This window comes from Lagenorhynchus albirostris, chromosome 16 (assembly GCF_949774975.1).
Source record: "Lagenorhynchus albirostris chromosome 16, mLagAlb1.1, whole genome shotgun sequence".
Classification (NCBI taxonomy): Eukaryota; Metazoa; Chordata; class Mammalia; order Artiodactyla; family Delphinidae; genus Lagenorhynchus; species Lagenorhynchus albirostris.
The window spans coordinates 49,981,286-50,001,926 of NC_083110.1; the positions used below are offsets into that span (position 1 = coordinate 49,981,286).

Sequence of the window (20,641 nt, forward strand, 5' to 3'; positions counted from 1 at the left end):
ACTAATTACCACAGCCCTCCTCCATACCACCATCATCTCTAATCCGAGACACCTGTAACGGCAGCCACTCTGCTCTTCCTGCCTCCCATGGCATCTCTTTCTAATTTATTCTTCATTTCAGTTACATTATTGTTTGCTAATATGCTAATTTTAATATGGCCTTTTTTCTGCTAAAAACCCTTTAGTTTTCTGTTGCCTTAAGATAAAGGCCACATTCCGTAACCAACACATCTTAACAGATCATTTGTGATCTGGTTCCTACTTTACCTTTTTTTTTTTTTTTTCTACTTTACCTTTTTAAGCTTCATCTTGTCTCAGGTTCTCTGCATCTCTCTCTCTCTCTCTTCTCCACTCCCCTTCATTCTGAATCTTTGTTCTCACCTCCAAGTCTTTTTCTCTGGAACATTTTTCCTACCTCCCCCCTTCCCCCCAAGTCTGGCTAATTCCAACCTTAGTTTTTAGGTCTAAACCCTAAGCCTATACATATGTCACTTTGTTTGGGAGACCTTCTCTGGTTTTCCTTCATCTGAGCTCTTTGCACCAATGTGTACTCCTATCAGTCATATTTATCATACTTTGTAAGTGATTGTTTAATTGTTCTCTCCCCTGCTTGAGCATCAGTTCTGTGAGAGAAGGGAATGTCTTTGATCTTTCTATCTTCAGGAGAGTGCCTCGTTCCTGGTAGGTGCTCAATATATTTTAAAAAAAAGGAATAAAAGAGTGCTTTTGTTTCTTGTTTTAATTCCTCTCATGATTTTTCTGTAATTTATATATAGTAGGGTATTTCTGGTGTTTTTCAATGAGTGCTTCTGAGTTTTACAGTTTTCCCTGAGGGAGAAAAACTTGATAGCTTTGACTATTAGCCAGAATTATAATTTTAAAAATATAATAAACATTGTCAGAACTAGTTTTTTTTTTTTTTTTTTTTTTTTTTTTTTTTTTTTTTGCAGTATGCGGGCCTCTCACTGTTTTGGCCTCTCCCGTTGCGGAGCACAGGCTCCGGACGTGCAGACTCAGTGGCCATGGCTCACGGGCCCAGCCGCTCTGGCGCATGTGGGATCTTCCCAGACTGGGGCACGATCCCGTGTCCCCTGCATCGACAGGCGGACTCTCAACCACTGCGCCACCAGGGAAGCCCCAGAACTAGTTTTATAAGTTTATATAGCATGGTCTTTTATAATGCAAATTGGATATAATGTAACCCTGCATTTTGTGTAATCAAAATTTTTAGACCCCACTTAGTTTTATAAAGGCCTAGTTTTAATGTACTTTGAATTATAAGAATGTAGCAGATCATGAAATGTATGGTCAACTCTTGATCCATGGATGAGTTAAATCTTGCCACAAACAAACACCCCCCCCCAAAAAAAACCTTTGTGACTCTCTAAAATTGCAAATACAATTATAGCATTTGAAATTCCTGTAAAATGCAGTGAAATACTACTGAAAAATGTATGACTCCTTTAGACCCTAAATAAAAGAGAGCATACACATGTAGGAGAACAATGTTGCCCTTAAGATGTGAATACTGGAAGGTCAGCCAAGCTCACTCACTAGCTACTTGACTTGCTCCCATAAAATCAACCTCAGCAAAAAAACAAATTAGTATATATTACAGGCTTTCAGTGTTATTTGCAAACAGTTTGAATTATAATTGTTAAATCTTTGAATACTGTTTTGTAGAGGTTCACAAGAGTCTCTCTCCCTGTATTATCTGTCATCTAGTTGGGGTTGAGTCACCAATAGTAAAGGCAACCTTAGAGGGATTGTTAAAACTTATGCTCATTACAGAAGGTGTAGGTGAAATGTGTGATGATGTTGGGTTCCATGGCTTAATACAGATTTTTTAAAAAGATTGTTTTTGATACCTTTGCCTGTTTATGCCACAATTGATTGACTGTTGTTATACATTGATTAGCTATTATGAACTTAGTTTTTCCTTGATCATATAGAGAAAATGTAAAAATATAATTTAGAGAATTTTTCCTGAGTGATCTCTGCTGTAAAGTTCATGTCTAAAATGTCGAGACGGTAATTATGACTTGACTGTTTTAGAAGTCGTGCCTTAAGTCTGTGACACATATTCTTTGCATTTAAAAATGATGCAGTGTTCAGAAAAGATTCAGGGGAAAAAAGGGAACATACCCTCTTCTGGAAGAAACAAATTGCTACATGTGAGCAGAACTTTGCTCAATTTTGATAATTCTCTCTGTGCATTGCTGATACTTCAGAGAAACATTGTTTCAATGGCCTGTTCTGCCAAGTAAAAGGAGGTTTCATGATGCGGGGGCAAATTACAGTGGGTCCTTGCTCTTGAAAATGGTAAAATAATCTGACCTATAGGACAGCACAGGTTGCTTATGTTTGCTAGGCCTATTCCTCCATCATTGCTAATTTCTATCCATTATAAGATTGACAGAAGGCACTGTTGTAAATTGTAATGTATCAAATATTTTGTTATTTAAAAAATGTAGGGACAAAAAGCTAGGAAAGGTGGAGGAGGCATTATATAAGTGTATCCATTTTAATCCCTGTGGTAAATTCCTCCCTGTTTTAGTTTATTTCTCAAAGTACTATACACATAACAAAATTCACTGTTTTAAAGTGTATAATTTCAAGTGAAGTTTTAAAACCACAGATATTTTTCCTGCAAAACCTAGATTTTGTCTTTAAAATAAAGTCATGCAAGAGGCGGAGATTAGAAAAAAATATGGCCTGAAGGACATAACGCAACTTGGTTGTCCTTTTTCAGCACTCATTTAACAAGTATTTACAGAGTGCTTTTTATGTTCTAGGTGCTTGGAGATGCAGCAAAGAACAAAAATGGAGTTCCCATTCTCATGGAGTTTGTTTGTGTTCTAGAGTGGGAGTGGGGGGAATGTAAATTATCTAGCTGCACCTGCCCTTGCACCTGGCTTTGGTGTGGTTTCACATCTTCATATTTGTTCTTAGTGTCCTATGTGGTATTTCAAATTAATCTACTTTCTTGTTTAAAAAACATAACATTAACATAGTTTCAAATAACCCACAGTAGGAACTAGAAGGCATACATTTTAAAACATCAGTCTAGACAATTTCTTGGAAGTTGTTTCTTTTGACCATAACTTCCTTGCTTAATGATATTATGTAGGACTAAGTACAGTGTTCATATCATCTATTTATTTTCTTATTCCCTAAGTAACACAGAAAAGTTAAAACTTCAAATAGTAAATGTAAAAATGTATGACAAAATGGACAAACTTCACTGACCAATCCCTTTTAGTTAAGATTACAAAGCCATCTGCGTAAGTATTCTGCCAGTAGACCTTCCATAAATTTTCAGAGTGATTAAATTTATTCTGAGAATATTGAGATTGGAAGTATATTGAGGAAGTTATATCTTATACTTTTTTTTCATCCTCAAATGGCTTAGGAGTGGAAATGCAATATATATATATGTTTATTAATGATGAAATAGTAATCTAGGACACATTTTATAGTGCAAAATGCATATGATTTCTTTTGATATTTTTACTTTATGAATTATCATAATGGGAACAGCTGAAGTTAGATCACAGTTGCCAGCATAACCTCTACAAACTCCCACGTACTTTCCTTTTTCTAGGCAGTCTTTTTTTTTAAACAACTTTTTATTTTAAATTGAAGTATAATTAATTTTCAACATTATATTGGTTTCAGGGGTACAACGTCGTGATTCAGTATTTTATAGATTATACATCATTTAAAGTTATTATGTGCTGTACAATGTATCCTTGTTGCTTATTTATTTTGTACATAGTAGTTTGTGTCTCTTAATCCCACACACGTCTTCCCATTCCCTCTTCCCTCTAGGCAGTCTTTAGAGCAGTTTTCTGAAATCACAGGTTTGTAAAATAAACATGAATGATATCTTTTATAGTTATTTCTGTGAATTAAAATCCAAATTGAAAATGGGCCAGATTATCATCATCAGTAGATTCATAACCAGTGGATACTGACAAATATAATTGCCTTATGTTTTATTAAAATTATTCGTCTACAGTCTTTGGTACCTTCCATTCGGCTTGACATCTGTTACCTCTTTCTCCTCCATCTGTCTATCCTTCGGCGAATGAAGAATGTCATTTTTTTCCATTAGCTGTTATGCAACATAAGGTTTAGCCAAAAGAAGTATCGTGGTAAGTACTGTGTTCCCTCAATCAGCCCTTCTTTTAACTTCGTTTTTCTTTTGATCACCTAGCCTTCAGACCTCTCCCTCATCAAGGGCCCTGTCTGCCCTCCAACATAATACTGACTCTGTCTCATGCCCTTTCCTGTCCCCTACCAGTTCATTATACCAGCCTTTTCCATTGTGGCCTGGCGCTGATGCTTACCCTGCTTGCCTCATAGCTGGCTATCTTGGAGTAACAGGTCAGATTGCCCTCTTGTGAGATCCTGGTCTGCACATCCCTTTGTTCTTCCTTTTGTGTGGCATCTAATCTGTTGTCCTGGAGAGAGGAATGGAGAACTCCAAAAGGGGCTTTGAGTCAAGAGGACTAAAGAAGCATTCTTGGGTCCCCATTCCTCTATTCAGGGAGGCAAATTTGGCTATCAAAAGGTGGGAGATGTGAGAATAAACAAGCCTGGAATTGGATGAGAGGGTGAGCTGATCTGCTACCCTCAGGGCAGTTGGCTGGTGAGGGAGCAGAGCTGACATGACATGGCATTGGGATAAAAGACTTCGAAGAAAGCAGGAGGAACTGTGTGGTTGTGAGGCAGAGTCAGCATTAGGTTAGAGAGGAGTTGGAGGTCTTTGAGCAGGATATGGTTCTAATGAAGCTGGGTAGCAGAGGACTAAAGGAAAGTTTAGGAAGGGTAGAAATTATTGAAGGAATACAGTGCCTACTGTGTGGTCTTTTTCCGCTTGCTCTTTGGAGCAAGTGTAACTGCCGTGATGTTCAGATTGCTAAAGTACTGCTGTGTTCATCTTTTCACTTAGTGAAACATTCATTGCCTTAGCATCACTTCTGTTATTTTTATAACTTGTTTTTATGTAATATAGCTATGACAGATTAAGGATATTTCTTGAAGGAAGCAAAAAAAATTGTAATATAACACCCTCTTTCTTTGCTTAAAAATGGTGCTTAAACCTGTCCCAAGAAACTTGAACTTTTCTTTATCTATAATTTTAATTACAGTAAATACCAAGTATTCAACAAATATTTGACTACTGTGCAAAGACACTGTGCATAGTATTGTGGGGGACAAAAAAGAATCATTGAAGAAGGTGAAGCCTAACGAGCATAAGACAACACGTGACAAATTAATGTATAATGCCAAAAAATGCATAATAAATGCCAAAATGGTTATTTAAGATGAGAATCCCTGTGGATTTTAGAAGAGGATATAATAGTATAGTAGTCTGAGATGGTTTCAAGAAGGTAAAGGACTTGAACTGAACCGTGATGGGTGGGAGCTAGCTGAAGAACTGGACCAAGAAAGGCATTCCAAGTAGCGGAAACAGGGTAGACAAAATTGTGGAAACCAAAATGGACCCTGTTTGGGAGATACTTTTTTGTTTTTGATTGCTATCTGGTAGGTAAGGGTGAGCCATTGAAAGTTTTAGAGTAAGGTAATAATTTGATCAAAGAGTGCTTTAGGAAGTAAATTTAGCAATGAGATCACATTAGTATTGAGTTATGCTCATCAGGCAGTTGAAAGTGTGGCACTGGAGCTCCCAGATGGGCTAGGTTTGGGGATTATTTTTACTGTGTTATAGTTTAAACAAATTACAGTTTCCTACAGGAGAAATGGGTGAGAGATGGGCAGCCAAGGATTGAATCTAGGAGAATGTTCATATTAAGAGTGTTAAAGAGTAGGGAAACCACAGAAAGAATTAAGAGTTCAGAGAAGAACAGGGTAACAGAATGTTGTGAAAACTTAGGAAGGAAAATATTTTAAGAATGGGGTACTTGCTGAAATCACATGTCATAGAAGATTCATGAAAATTGGATTTACAAAAAAACACAACAACATTAGATTTAGAGCTTAGAAGTTCATTGGTGACCTTCAGGTGTGCTATTTTAGTAGTAAAGAAGGATAGAAACTTGATTTATAGGGATTAAGTTGGGTATGGTGAGGAGATAAAAGAAGTGATTTTAAGCACTTGTTCAAGATGCTTGGCAGCAAAAAGAAAGTGTTCTAGAAGATGGAAGTCAAGCAGTTTATCTTCTCATTAAAGATGGACCTCTGGATATTTGAAGATAGAAGGGAATAGATTACTAAGGCAGTGATTTAAGATATTGGAGAAAGGATAATTGAATGAGGGTAGAAGGAGATGGTAAAAAAAAAAATAGCGGGACTTTATGTAAGTCTTGAAGAAGAGTGAGGATTGTCTTTTCATCTGAAATTGAAAGAGGATAAGTGTAAAGCCCTTTAGAGGTAATGAGTAGAGAACAAGATAGTTCTTGTTCCATAATCTAGAGATCTACTCAGTCCATTCCTTTTTAGGGAATAGGGAATGGCAACTGGGACTTGAGGAAAGTGGAAATGATTGGGGAAAACTATCAATTTTATTTTAACTTTTTACACATGGCTTTATAAACAGGTTAGTATTGTCACTTCCTTAGAGTGTTCATTTTGCAGCCAGCTTTGCTTTTAGTCACAAAAGCAGAAACTCCATCATCAAAAAAGGGATTATGGGGACTTCCCTGGTGGTCCAGTGGTTAAGAATCCGTCTGCCAATGCAGGGGACACGGGTTCGATCCCTGGTCCGGAAGATCCCACATGCTGCAGGACAACTAAGCCCGTGTGCTGCAACTACTGAGCCCGCGCACCATGACTACTGAAGCCCGTGTGTCTAGAGCTCTTGCTCTGCAACAAGAGACACCACTGCAATGAGGTGCCCACGCACCACAACGAAGAGTAGCCCTGCTTGCCGCAACTAGAGAAAGCCCGTGTGAAGCAACGAAGACCCAGCATAGCCAAAAAAAAAAAAAAGGGAATTATGAAGTAGTTTAAGTCTTTCCAGAGGTGCAGTCTAGGGAACTTTGCATCAAATAAGTCAAAGATATGACAAACACTGTGGTATATAAGGGAAGAAAAACCTATTAAAACAAATACAATGATGTGAAGCTATAAAATATGGCTAAATCTAGTTTAACCCTACAAAATAAGAGGTTAAGCAAAGTTAAGTGAGCTTATCTAAGTCTTCTAACAAGTGACAAAAGTAGTGCTTTGTCTCCTAACTTCCAGTCTAGTTTGTTTTTCCATTTTACCACTGTTTTCCTGTAAGAAAGTCCTGGGTTTATGTGAACTGTACACATACAAGAGAGCCCGATATTGTTATAAAGAATGCATGCATCATATGCAAATATAAGTCCACTGTTGCATAAATTTTACATAAGACATAAATTTTATAATAAAACATTTAATCTTTGATAATTTTGCCTGCCATAGAATATAGATTTAAAATGAATATTTGCCTTGATAGAAAGTTGTTTATAGATTATTTAAAATTTCTTTTTGCAAATTTCATTGAGCAGAGGCATTCAAAATCAGAGTCATGGAAATAGGCATTTATTTGTTGTGAAGGTTCAGAGAGAGTTTCAGTAACTTTAACATCACAATCAGTTTTAAAGATGAAAATACGTCAAAGAGCATTCTTAGGGTTATGTATGGGATGTATAAGGGAAGTCATTTTATGGGGAAGGGATTTGGGGTCTGACTTAGTGTTAGAACTTTAAGAAAACCAGCTGTCAGAAAATTTTTTTTTTCTCCCTTTTGTCCCATTATCTGTGAGTCACTGTTCATCAAATCCTGTAGCAAGGCCTGAAGAATGAATGGGTAAAGACAAGTATTTAGATAGCCTTGAATGGATAAGGAGAAATGTTGTGTCAAAAGGTGGGGTGTGTCTATGCACAGTGTATAAAATAAATTGATTTTTGCATGTTTTTTAGAAATAATTTCTGTAAAATCACTCTGTGTGCCATTCAGTATATTGGAAGCAAAAAATGTGTTGTATTACTCTTTTTTCCCCTTTATTTCGCTGGCTTTAATTACCTCAGATATTTTTCTTGAAACATGTCCTTCTTATACATACCCTTAACTGAAAAATGTGAACGTCACCTCTTAGTGTTTTGTTCTGAAGCAGTTGAAAAGTTTTCATAGTACCCTTAGCCTTCTTGACTGAAAAAGATCTATTTTAGTTATATATATATATTTTTTTTACCAGTTACAGTGATTTTGTGCTTATCAGTGACTGGCTAGTTTTATAAATACTACCCCTTCGAAAAGAAAAAGTAAGAAAAGGAAAAACCCTGCTTATTTCATTTGCCCCCTTATAGCTTTATATTTTCTCGTAAAAGGTTTTTAGAGCTTTGCTTTCTAAGTTTCTAGCTCTTTGTGAAAGAAAAATAATCCCAGAAGTAAAATACGAGTCTCTCTGCAGTTTATTAATACTTAATGCTCATGCTTAACTTTGGGACCTTGCTTGCTTTCCTTTCCTCATTAGATGACATTTAAAGGTGTATTCTCTAAATCTCCCCTCATATAGGATTGGGCACAATTAATATAACCTTGCCCCTTTTCACCCTTCATCTTGTTTGAAGTACCCATTTATTCTGGATATGAAGCCGCCTTCCTTTTGTTATCTGTGGCATCCATTTGCCTCATTGAACCTGATGAGTACTGTGGTGGAAGGGCTAGATCTTCTACCATGTGGACTGCTGGTGGTAGTTACTGGTTTCTTTGCCTTTTTAAAATCTTAGGATTTTTCTGTATCTCAGAACAAGGGACACAGTTTTCCATTTCTCCCCACTTATTCCAGGTATAAGGCATTGTGGTTTTATTCCAAACTGTTCGTTGGATAAGTGGCAGAACTGGGATTTGAATCGTGGGGCTGTGGCTCTGGAATTTGTCCCATTATGCTATTTATCTTTACAAGCTCTTTCCTCAGAGATCTTATTGCTGTATCTGTCACTTCTATACGAATGACTCATATATCTATATATCTTTCGTCTCAAATTTCTCCGGAACGTCAGATCTCTATTTCAATTATCCTTTTTGGTCTCCCCCAGCTTTCCTGTTCCTGCCACTAATAAACTTGTCATCTTTTCTCAATAACATTTCTTCCACTAGTTATTCCCATATCTTTTAATGATATCTTCATTTCTAAAATTCAGAGTCTCAGAATCCTTTCATTTCCTTGACATTTCATGGAATTACTATATCGTGGTGTTTTGCTTCTGCAGCGTTTTCCCCAACTTCTTTCTAGTCTTAGATTGTAGTTCAGGTGTGAAAGTTCTCTGAAAGTTTCCTTCCATTTTACTTCATGCTTCACACTGCTGCCAGACTAATCTCTCTAAAGCATAGCTCCAGTCCCATCACTTTCTTGACCCAGGACTTTCATGGCTGAGCTGTAATTCAAGGGTCTCCACAATATTAGCTGTATCTTCCACTGTTCTCTTAAGTGTACCCTGAATTACAACCAGGCTGTTTTACTCACTGCCCTAAATATAGTCTCCTTTTATTGCTGTTCTCTTCTTATTCCCTCTTCCAGATGTATCTCCCCCTTTTCCTTTTTACCACCTCATCACCAGTATTGAAATTTTTTTCTACCATTAAGGTCCAGCTCATACACCATTTCTTTTAGAAAGCCTTCTCAGTATTATACAGTTGGGGATGTAGTGTTTGTTGCCTCCATTCCCACTCCCCAAAGCACTTTGTATGTCTTTTCTGACATGTGTCTTATTGTATGTATCCATGCATGTACAATACTTGTATTGGACCCTATATTCTAGTTGTGTGTTTGCCTTACCCTTTCACTCCACCTCCATAGCAAGTTCCTTATGAGTAGAGGTTAGATTATCTCCTGGGACCCTACCATAAATCTTTCTTCATAGGTGCTTAATATGTACATTTACTGACTCAGACTTATACATATGAAGAAACATTTTAGAATAAGCATTATATTTTTGTTATTTTAGGCTTGATCGTCTTTTTATCTTACTGGATACTGGCACTACTCCAGTTACAAGAAAAGCTGCTGCACAGCAACTTGGAGAAGTGGTGAAGCTTCATCCCCACGAGCTAAATAATCTCTTATCTAAAGTAAGAACTCTTTTTTGTTTTCTTTTAGTATAATACAATTGTAGAAATTTATCCATGGGCAGGAACATAAAAGTAGAGAAAGAAATTGTCTTATTAGTGACACTTTGTGGTCTTCAAATTCCATTAAATATCTCAATATTTCTCCAGATATTTTAAAATTTTTGCTATTTTTGTTTGTCACAAGGTTTAAAATATTTTGTTTTTTGCATCAAGTTTGTTTGACAATATAGAACCTTTGGCCTGTGGCACAAATTTGAATCTGATCCAATTTGGTAACAAAGTAAGTTGTTAATCTAGTTTTTTAGTGGTCTGACTTGTTCTTAGCAGCTAATAATTATACTAGTTGGCAGTCTTCAAATGGATGAGTACTCATGGGTAATGGTGGAAATATATGAGAAGCTAGTTGTTACATTCTTAGTTATTAGCTCTTTGAAAGTGGACCCTTTCTGCTTTGGTGGATAAGTATTTTCATAATCCTAGCCCATGTTCTTTCCCTAAGCAATGCTTTATTTTTACTGAACTCTGTGGGCTTGTAGAAGTGTGACTGTATGATAGTAAGTAGCAAATTCCATGTATTTAATTCTCTGGCATGCAAAGTAAAAACAGGAGTGCTTTGTATCTGTGTTTAGGGGGGTGGGAGCGGTGGATAGAGGATAAGGTGGGAAGCACTATGATAGCCCAGATATAGGAAGACTCAATATATCCCTGTTCCCACCAGTCTTATCTCATCCTTTCATTCTGATTTGTCCCTCCCTGCTTCCTATGAGTAGGAGTTCTAAGCCCTTTGTCATCATACACAAACCTGCACTCTATTGTTCCTATCATAGGGGCTAACAGCGATTCTCATTCCAATGCACTCCCCACTTAGATACTATCAGAACTTTCTAACCAAGATGTCGATGAAGAGGTAGTGATTTGACATCTACAGGCTCCATATTCTCAGAATGGAGAAGGGTGCGTATGAGGCAATACCATACTCATGTGAAAGGTGTGGGGATAGAGAGGTATACCCATTTATTCTCATCCCAAGGGAAGAGATGGAGGACTGAATGAGCTGAAACTGGAAACAATGAACAAGACTAACTTGTGCTGAACTGAGAAAAGGTTTCCAGACTTCCAAGTTAGTTCTGGTCTTCTTAACTCAGACCCCACCATATGGCTGCCATCAAGTAATTCCAAAAGAGGCAAAGTTTGTTTTCAGCACCTTCTGACCTCCTATGCCCTCTCTGCCCTCGTGTTTTCCTATTGCCTTTGGTTTTATTTTTTTAAAAACAGCTTTATTGAAATATAATTTACATACCGTACAATTCACCCAGATAAAGTGTACAATTCAGTGATTTTTAGCATATTCACAGATATGTGCAACCATCACCACAATCTAATTTTAAAACATTTCTATCACCCCTAAAAGAAACTTCATGCCTATTACCAGTCACTCTCCATCACTCCCCCTCCCATAGCCAGTCCCAGGCAACCCCTAATCTACCCTCTGTCTATAGATTTGCTTATTTTGAACATTTTATATAAATGTGTGACCTTTTGTGATTGGTTTTTTCACTTAAAGTATTATTTTTAGGGTTCATTCATATTGTAGCATGTTTTGTTTTTCATTCTTTTTTATCGCCAAATATTGTTCCATTGTATGGATATGGATAATGCTGTATGGATATAGCACATTTCATTTATCTCTTCATCAGTTGATGGACATTTTGGTTGTTTCCACTTTTTGGCCTGTTATGAATAAAGCTGCTACGAAAATTTGTGTGCAAGTTTTTGTGTGGATGTATGTTTTCATACGTGGGTGTATACCAGAGAGCAGAATTGCTGGGTCATATGGTAACTGTGTTTATTTAACTTTATGAGGAACTGCCAGACTGCTTTCCAAACTGGCTCCACCATATTACATTCCCAACAGCATGTATGAGAGGTTGGATTTCTCCACATACTCGCCAACACTTAACTATTAACTGACTTTGTTTATATCCGTACCAGTGAGTATGAAGTGATATTGTAGTTTTGATTTGCATTTTTCTGATGACTAATGACATTGAACATCTTTTCATTTTTTTATTGACCATTTCTATATCTTCTTTGGAGACCTGTCTGTTCAGATCCTTTGCCCATTTTTAAGTGGGATATGTGTTCTTTTATTAATGAGGTGTAGGAGTTCTTTATATATTTTAGATACAAGCCCCTTATCAGGTATGGGGTTTGCAAATATGTTCTTCTAGTCTGTGGATTGTCTTTTCACTTTCTTGATGGTATCCTTTGAAGCACAAAAGTTATTAATTTCAGTGAAGCCGAATTTATCTTTCTTTTCTTTTTTTAAATACATCACTTGTGTGCTCTTGAGATCATATCTAAGAAACCTTTGCCTAACCCAAATTTACAAAGGTTTATCCCCATGTTTTCTTCTAACAGTTTTATAGTTTTAGCTCTTATTTTTAGGCTTCTGGTCTATTTTGAGTTAGTTTTTGTGTCTTGTGTGAGGTAGGGATTTTAAGTCATTATTTTGTTGCTCTAGTACCATTTGCTGAAAAAACCCCTTTTTTCCCATTGAATTGTCTTGGCACTGTTGTTGAAATCTGTTGACCATAGACACATAGTATTATTTTTGGACTCTAAATTCTATTCCATTGATCTATGTATCTGTCCTTCTGCCAGTACAATGCTATCTTGATTATTGTTGCTTTGTAGTAAGTTTTGAAATCAAGAAGTGTGAGGCTGCCAACTTTATTATTCTTCTTCAAGATTCTTTCGATGATTATGGGTCCCTTACATTTCCATATAAATTTTAGGATTAACTTGTCAATTTCTGAAAAAAAGCCAGCTGGGATTTTGATAGGAATTGTATTGAGTCTGTATTCAATTTAGGGGGTATTACTATCTTAACGATATTAAGTCTTCCAATCCATGGACATGAGATGTTTATTTAGGTCTTATTTAATTTCTTTCAGTAGTATTTTGAATTTTTTTGTAGTCTTCAATATACAAGTCTTGTACTTTTTTTGTTAAATTTATTAAGTATTTTATACTTTTTGATACTATTATAAATGAGATTATTTTCTTAATTTCATTTTCAGATTGTTGAAAGTGTACAGAAATACAGCTGATTTTTGTATATTGATGTTACATCTTGCTCTCTTGCTGAACTCATCTTTTCTACTAGTTTTATAACTCTTGTATTAAGTAATGGGACTTAATGAATAATATGCACTTTGCTTTTTACTATGTTAAAAACTATGTTATTTTTAAAATGCACTTAAGCATTCTGTTTTGGCCACTTTGAAAAAACAATATTTTTTGTTATATAACTATTTAATTTTTAATTTTTTAAGGTGTTGATATATTTAAGGAGTACAAATTGGGATACCCGGATTGCAGCAGGACAAGCTGTTGAAGCTATAGTGAAAAATGTACCTGAATGGAATCCAATGCCAAGAACCAAACAAGGTGCTTTTAAGTGGAAAAGTCGGTTGCAGTAAAAACTACACATTTTATATTTTAGTAATTTCACTTTTAAAGACTTAATTTTCATGCTTTTTAGGTGCAGTCTTGTCAGGAAATAATAATGAATACTGTGATTTTTCACCATGTTTTAAAAAACATACTAGACAAACAAAATGTTTTCTCATATATGTTTTATTTATTTTTCTTTATTTTTTAAATTAATTTTTATTGGAGTATAGTTGCATTATCTCACATATATTTTAAATTATTCTACAGTATGCTTGATTTAGAGATTATTACTTCCCTCAAGGATTAATGTTCTAAAAAAAGAAATCAATACAATGTAAATATTTGAAACAGTCTATTTATTCTTGTTGCTGGGAAAATAGTGTAATTGTTTACTAAATTTAAGCACGATTATGTGTGGATATTTGGAGGGGTCAGTGTTTTTTATGTGTCTTTTAGATGTCTTTTAGTGGAAATTACTTGTTTTCTGACTGCCTATTATATATGACATTTAAAAATGAATGTATGCTTTTACAAATAGATAAAGGTATACATTTTAATTAAGTGAGAATTTAATATGGTACAAATGCATTTCGTTTTCAAGTCACTTTGATAACATGACTTTTATCATATGTCTTAGCTCGTCTAAAATTTTTGCTTTAATTTGCCTCACCTATTATTTTGAGGGATTGTGTTAATTTGTCTTCTCTCATCAAAAGAAATATATAACCAGAAGAAGTTATAACTTGTTTTAGAAAAGAACCTTTTCCATTCCAGCCTATTACTCAAATTCTTTTCAAAACACATTTTTAAAAAAAAATTTTTTTTGTCCTTGCTGCGCAGCTTGTGGGATCTTAGTTCCCTGACCAGGGATTGAATTCACAACCCCTGGAGTGAAAGCGTGGAATCCTAACCACTGGACCACCAGAGAATCCCCCAAAAAACTTTAAAGTAGTTACAGTAGCATTAAAATATATAGTAAGGTTACTTGTTATCATTAGAAAACTTTAAGATATTCATAGCAGTTCCCTTTCAGTTTAGCAATTATACTTTAGTTTACAGATGAATTATATGCAAATGCCAGTTAAACGAACTATTAAGTCAGTGAACAATTACAGTACATTTAAAAATTTACAATGCCATAACCTTTTTGGGGGAATACAGAACATTTTATAGATAGTTTTAGACCCCAGTTGGATATTTAATTTTAGCAATTTGCCAGGAGATGGTAATTTGCTTTATATTATGAGAAAAGAGTCCTATTGATTGAGTACTTCCTTTATGTCCTAGATATTCCTCAGGTATAGGGAATGATGATGCTCACTAGTTTTATTTATGAATATATTCTATGAATATGTTTATCTTCCAATTTATCACTATGATAAACTACCTTGGTATTTTTTAACTGTTTAACAGATTGCACGATTTTTAACATACGTATTTCAACATGGGGATGCATTTCTTCATATGACATTGTGCTTTCATAGTCAAAAAGTTATACACACACCCACTGACATTCTGATACTTTGTAGTAAGGGAGCCACCTACTAAATAATTTTTTCATAAATAATAGTTGATCATAAGTAAATTCACAGTAGCTTTTCTACTTCTTCCACATTTTACTTTTCTTAAAATACCCTCCCCTCTGCTCCCCCTGAAGTGATGCTATTTTCTTTCGTTCTATACTTTGGCTATATAATCAAATGTTTTTAAACCTAATCTAGAAACTACTTCAGAAGGTGCTATGGAAGATTCATCTACTACAGATCGATTGAATTTTGACAGATTTGATATATGTAGATTATTACAACATGGGGCATCACTTTTGGGATCTGCTGGTGCAGAATTTGAAGTACAAGATGAAAAATCAGGTATGTAGTAGTAGTCCTACAGAAAAAAGTCTGAAATGCATGCATTCAGACCAGTTTGTTACTTGGCGTGCTATGTTATCAGTCATGCAAAATCTAATAGATGTCATGAAATGCAAATTCACTGAAGTTTTCAGTTTGAGGTGTGGGGCATGCAGGTGGGGAAGGTAACCAGAAGCACTTTGTCTAAAGCTACTATAGGAATATTTTTCTTCCCTTAGTTGAATATGTACTGTATATATATATATGGACCATTAATAGATACATATTAATATTTCAGTATTTCAATATAGAAATTGTAAAGTGGTACCCAAGAGCTTCAGTTGAATAGATTTTAAAAGCCAGGATTAGTACAGATTGTGGTAATGTTTTCACAATTCTGGAAATTTAAGAGGCTATGATAGTTTCCTTTTTATCATATGTTTTAAACATTTAAATAATTGGATCTACTTAGGCTGATGACCAAAGCAAAAACTAAAAATGAAAAATAAGTCTTAGATAGGTAATTGTCCCATTATCTTTAAACTTACAGAATCCATCTGGATATAAATAAATGTTTTGGCCATTCAAGATTGATGCCTTGAGTGGAAAAAACCTTGATGTTTTTAATGGATTTCTGTAAGTAAATAAGTTGCTTTTTTGACTAAAACCAAAACAGAACAGTGTTTTGTTTTGTTGCTAATTTATTATTAGTCAAAGCATATCTGTCTAAGTTAATGAAATGATCTTCAATTTGTTTATTTAAAAAAATGTCAAATACCCATTTCTTCTTTCCTAATATACTTTGTATTGAAAGATCTAGTGTCATTATTTATGGAGAGAATTAAGAGGAGAACTTGCTTAAGTTCCAGAAAAGCACAGTTTTTTTTTTTTAATAAGGGAGGTAGAAGTCTTCAGAAACTTTCCAATTTGAAAAAGTTATCTCTAAGTTTACTAATTAGTAAGTTTACTAATCTTACTAGTGTACCCATGGACATGATGAGAGATCATTGGCCCTTATCTAAGGATAAAAGTCAGTGTCACTTTTGTCACTTAAAAAAAAGTACGTGTTTGGGTCGTATCTTAAAGATTCTGATTTAATAGATCTGTGGAGAGTTTTGGGAAATTGTATATTAAAAGAAAAAGCCCCACAGGTGACTGATATGTAAGCAGGATTGGGAACCCCAGTTTTCTTGGAATTCAGTTTTTAATGCTGATAAGTCATAGCATGCTGAAGAGTGCTCATTAAAACCCTCTAATTAGGTTTTCTTTAAATATCTGCTCATCTGTGTTGGTCTCTACATATTTATAAATTACACATATTATGATTTGCATAGGTGCCAGTCTGAGTTTCCTTTGCAGTTGGTTATTTTCCCCAATAGTACTTTCCCTGGAATGAGAGGACCAATTTTAGGCTCTTTGTAAGTGTACTAAACTTATAATCCAGCAGCCTTCGTTTTGGATGCCTAGTGTTTTTCCCTCTGGGTAGAGTAGCCTTAAATTTTTTTTTTTAATGTAGCTTTAGAGAGATATAATTCATATACGATAGAAATCCCCATTTTAAAAGTGTCCAATTCAGTGGCTTTTAGTAGATTCACAATTGTGTGTAGTTAATTTTAGAACATTGTCTCAAGAAGAAACCCTGTATCCTTTAGCAACCACCCTACATCCTTCCCTTCTCTTCCCATCCCTAAGGACCATTAATTTACTTCCTGTAGCTATAGATTTGCCTACTATGGACATTTCATATAAATTGAATCATATAATATGTAGTCTTTTGTGACTGGCTTCTTTTTACTTAGCAGAATATTTCCAAGATTTATCCATATTGTAGTATATATATTAGTACTGTTTTCATTTTTTTCGTAAGTAGTAGTTACTACTGTTACAGGGTGTATCAGTTTTTAAATTGTGATAGAATATAGATAACATAAAATTTACCATCTTAATCATTTTTAACTGTACAGTTCAGTAGTATTAAGTACATTCATATTGTTGTACAGCCAATCTCCAGAACTCTTTTCATCTTGCAAAACCGAAACTTTATACCCATTAAACAGCAATTCCATTCCTTTTCCCCCTCACTCCCTGGCAACCACTGTTTTACTTTCTGTCTCTGAATTTGACTACTCGAGGTACTTCATATACATGGAATCATACAATATTTGTCCTTTCGTGACCGACTTACTTCACTTAACATAATCTTTCATGTTCACCTATGTTGTTGTATGTGTCAGAATTTCCTTCTGTTTTAGGGCTGAATAATATTCCAGTGTATGTTTATACCACATTTTGTTTATCCATTCATCCATCAGTGGACACTTGGGTTGCTTCTACCTTTTGCTTATTGTGAATAATGCTACTATGTACGTGGGTGTACAAATATCTGTTTGAATTCCTGCTTCCAGTTCTTTTGGATTTATGCCAAGAATTGGCATTATAGGATCATATGGTAATTCTGTTTTTGATTTTTTTTTTTTAGAACTGCCATACTGGCAGTTCCATGGTGGCTGTTCCATTTTACATTCCCATCAACAATCTATGAGGTTTCCATCTTCTCCACATAACCTTGTCAACGCTTGTTATTTTCTGGCTTTTTTGGCAGTAGCCATATTGGTAGGTGTGAAGTTATTTTATTTTCTGGCTGAATAACATTCCATTGTATGAATATCACGTTTTGTTTATTCATTCGTAGGCTGAAGACATTTGGGTTGTTTCCACTTTTTTGGCTATTATGCATAATGCTGCCAACAAATGTTCATGTAGAGATTTTTGTGTGGGTGTATGTTTTCATTTCTCCTATGTAGATACATAAGAGTGGACTTGGTGGGTCATATGGTAACTATGTTTTACCATTCGAGGAACTGCCAGACTGTTCTCCAAACTGGTTTAACCATTTCACATTCCTCTAGCAGGATACAAGGATTCCGATCTCTCCACATCCTTGCCAACGCTTGCTTGTTATTAACTGACTTTGACTATATCCATACCAGTGACTGTGAAGTGATATCTCATTGTAGTTTTGATTTGCATTTTTCTGATGACTAATGATGTTGAACATATTTTCATGTGTTTATTGACCATTTCTGTATCTTCTTTGGAGACCTGTCTATTCAGGTCCTTTGCCCATTCTTAAGTGGGATATTTGTTCTTTTATTAATGAGATATAAGAGGTCTTTATATATTCTTTGTACAAATCTCTTATCTGATATGTGATTTACAAATATTTCCTCCTATTCTGTGCATCTTTTCACTTTCCTGATGGTAACCTTTGAAGCATAAACGTTTTTAAGAAGTCCAATTTATCTTTTTCTTTTGTTTCTCGAGCTTTTTGATGTCATATGTAAGAAGCTATTGCCAAGTCTAGGGTCATTTACCCCTGTGTTTTCTCTAAGAGTTTTATAGCTGTAACTCTTACTCTTAGGTATTTGATCTGTTTTGAGTTCATTTTTGTATGTTGTGAGGTTAAGGATCCAACATCATTCTTTACATGTGGCTATCCTGTTGTCTCAACACCATTTGTTGAAAAGATTCTTCTTTCCCCACTGAATTTTCTTTGCACCCTTCATGAAAACCAGTTGGCGGTAGACATATAGTTTTATTACTGGACTCTCAGTTCTATTCAATTGATGTCTTTCTTTAGGCCAGTACCTCTTTGTCTTGGTCACCATTGCTTTCTGGTAATTTTTAAAATCAAGAAGGAGGGTGGGAGGGAGGGAGACGCAAGAGGGAAGAGATATGGGGATATATGTATATGTATAGCTGATTCACTTTGTTATAAAGCAGAAACTAACTGACTAAATAAAAATTTAAAAAATAAAATCAAGAAGTATGAGCCTTCAACTTTGTTGTTCTTTTTCAGGATTATTTTGGATATTCTCAGTCTCTTGCATTTCTATATGAATTATAGGATCAGTTTGTCAGTGTCTGCAGAAAGCCAGCTGATATTTTGATAGGAATTGTTTTGAATCAGTATATCAATTTGAGAAGTATTACTGTCTTACTATGAGGTATTATGATCTGTGAACATGGAATGTTTTTCCATTTGTTTAGATCTTTAATTTTTTTCACTAGTATTTTGTAGTTTTCAGAATATAAGTTTTAAGTTTTACTTTTGATGTTATTGTTAGTAGAATTATTTTCTTAATTTTATATACAAGTTGTCTGTTTCTTTAAATCGTTTTCTTCCCCTCCCTGTTCTTTTTTTAAATTTTATTTTAAGAAGATGTTGGGGGTAGGAGTTTATTAATTAATTTATTTATTTTGCTGTGTTGGATCTTTGTTTCTGTGCGAGGGCTGTCTCTAGTTGTGGCAAGCGGGGGCCACTCTTCATCGCGGTGCGCTGGCCTCTCACTTTCGCGGCCTCTCTTGTTGCGGAGCACAGGCTCCAGACGCGCAGGCTCAGTAGTTGTGGCTCACGGGCCTAGTTGCTCTGCGGCATGTAGGATCCTCCCAGACCAGGGCTTGAACCCATGTCCCCTGCATTAGCAGGCAGATTCTCAACCACTGTGCCACCAGGGAAGCCCCACCCCTCCCTTTCTTTAGATGAGGGAACTTTGTATAGCTTTATCTTTGAATTCACTTATAAAACTATTATAATTTACCCTTTGCAAGTGTATTATTCTATTTTTTTTAATAGTTTCTGTTTCTCTAATGAGGTATTCTATCTTTTCATCATTGTGACAATATCCTCCTTTACATTTAGCATTGTTATATTAGCTGCTTAAAAAATCTTGTCTTCCACTTCCAACATCTGGGTCGTCTCAGTGTTGATCTCCATTAATTGTCTTCCTTTTGGGAATGGGTTACATTTTCTTGATTCTTTGTATGTCAGTTAATTTTGGATTGTATTCCTCACATTATAAATGTTTATACCACAGGCTGGATTCTGTTATATTCTTCCAAAGAATGTTTTGATTTGTTTGGTTTAGTTAGTTGTTTTTGCTTACTTGTTTTAATAAGCATTTAATTTGGTGAAACTCAAACTCAGTCTCCTTTGTACTGGGCAACAACTCAAATCCCAATTCAATTTTTAGCTTTAGTTGGACTGTTTGGAGTCTGCCCTGTGCATGCATAGTTCAGAGGTCAGCCAGAGATTTGGCTGAGTTTACAGAATTTGGGCTTTCTCTCTGGTTCTCTCCTTTCTGGGTTTTTTCTCTCTACTTCCCAGTGGCTATAGTGATCTCTGACTCTCCTCTAATTCTGCAACAGACAGACTGGGTTTTTACACAACTTTTAAATGTAGGGCGTGGCTGCCCTACGTACCACGG

General features: G+C 35.3%; 1 protein-coding gene across 1 annotated transcript in view; it reads left to right on the forward strand.

Moving 5' to 3' along the window:
* The window catches only part of BTAF1 (B-TFIID TATA-box binding protein associated factor 1), a 95,703-nt gene that overhangs the window by 2,381 nt on the left and 72,681 nt on the right, over window positions 1–20,641 (forward strand). Inside the window, exons 2-4 of the mRNA XM_060126369.1 lie at window positions 9,945–10,068; window positions 13,407–13,521; window positions 15,249–15,395. Coding sequence (XP_059982352.1) covers window positions 9,945–10,068; window positions 13,407–13,521; window positions 15,249–15,395 — 386 coding nt within the window. The remainder of the gene's footprint in view (window positions 1–9,944; window positions 10,069–13,406; window positions 13,522–15,248; window positions 15,396–20,641) is intronic.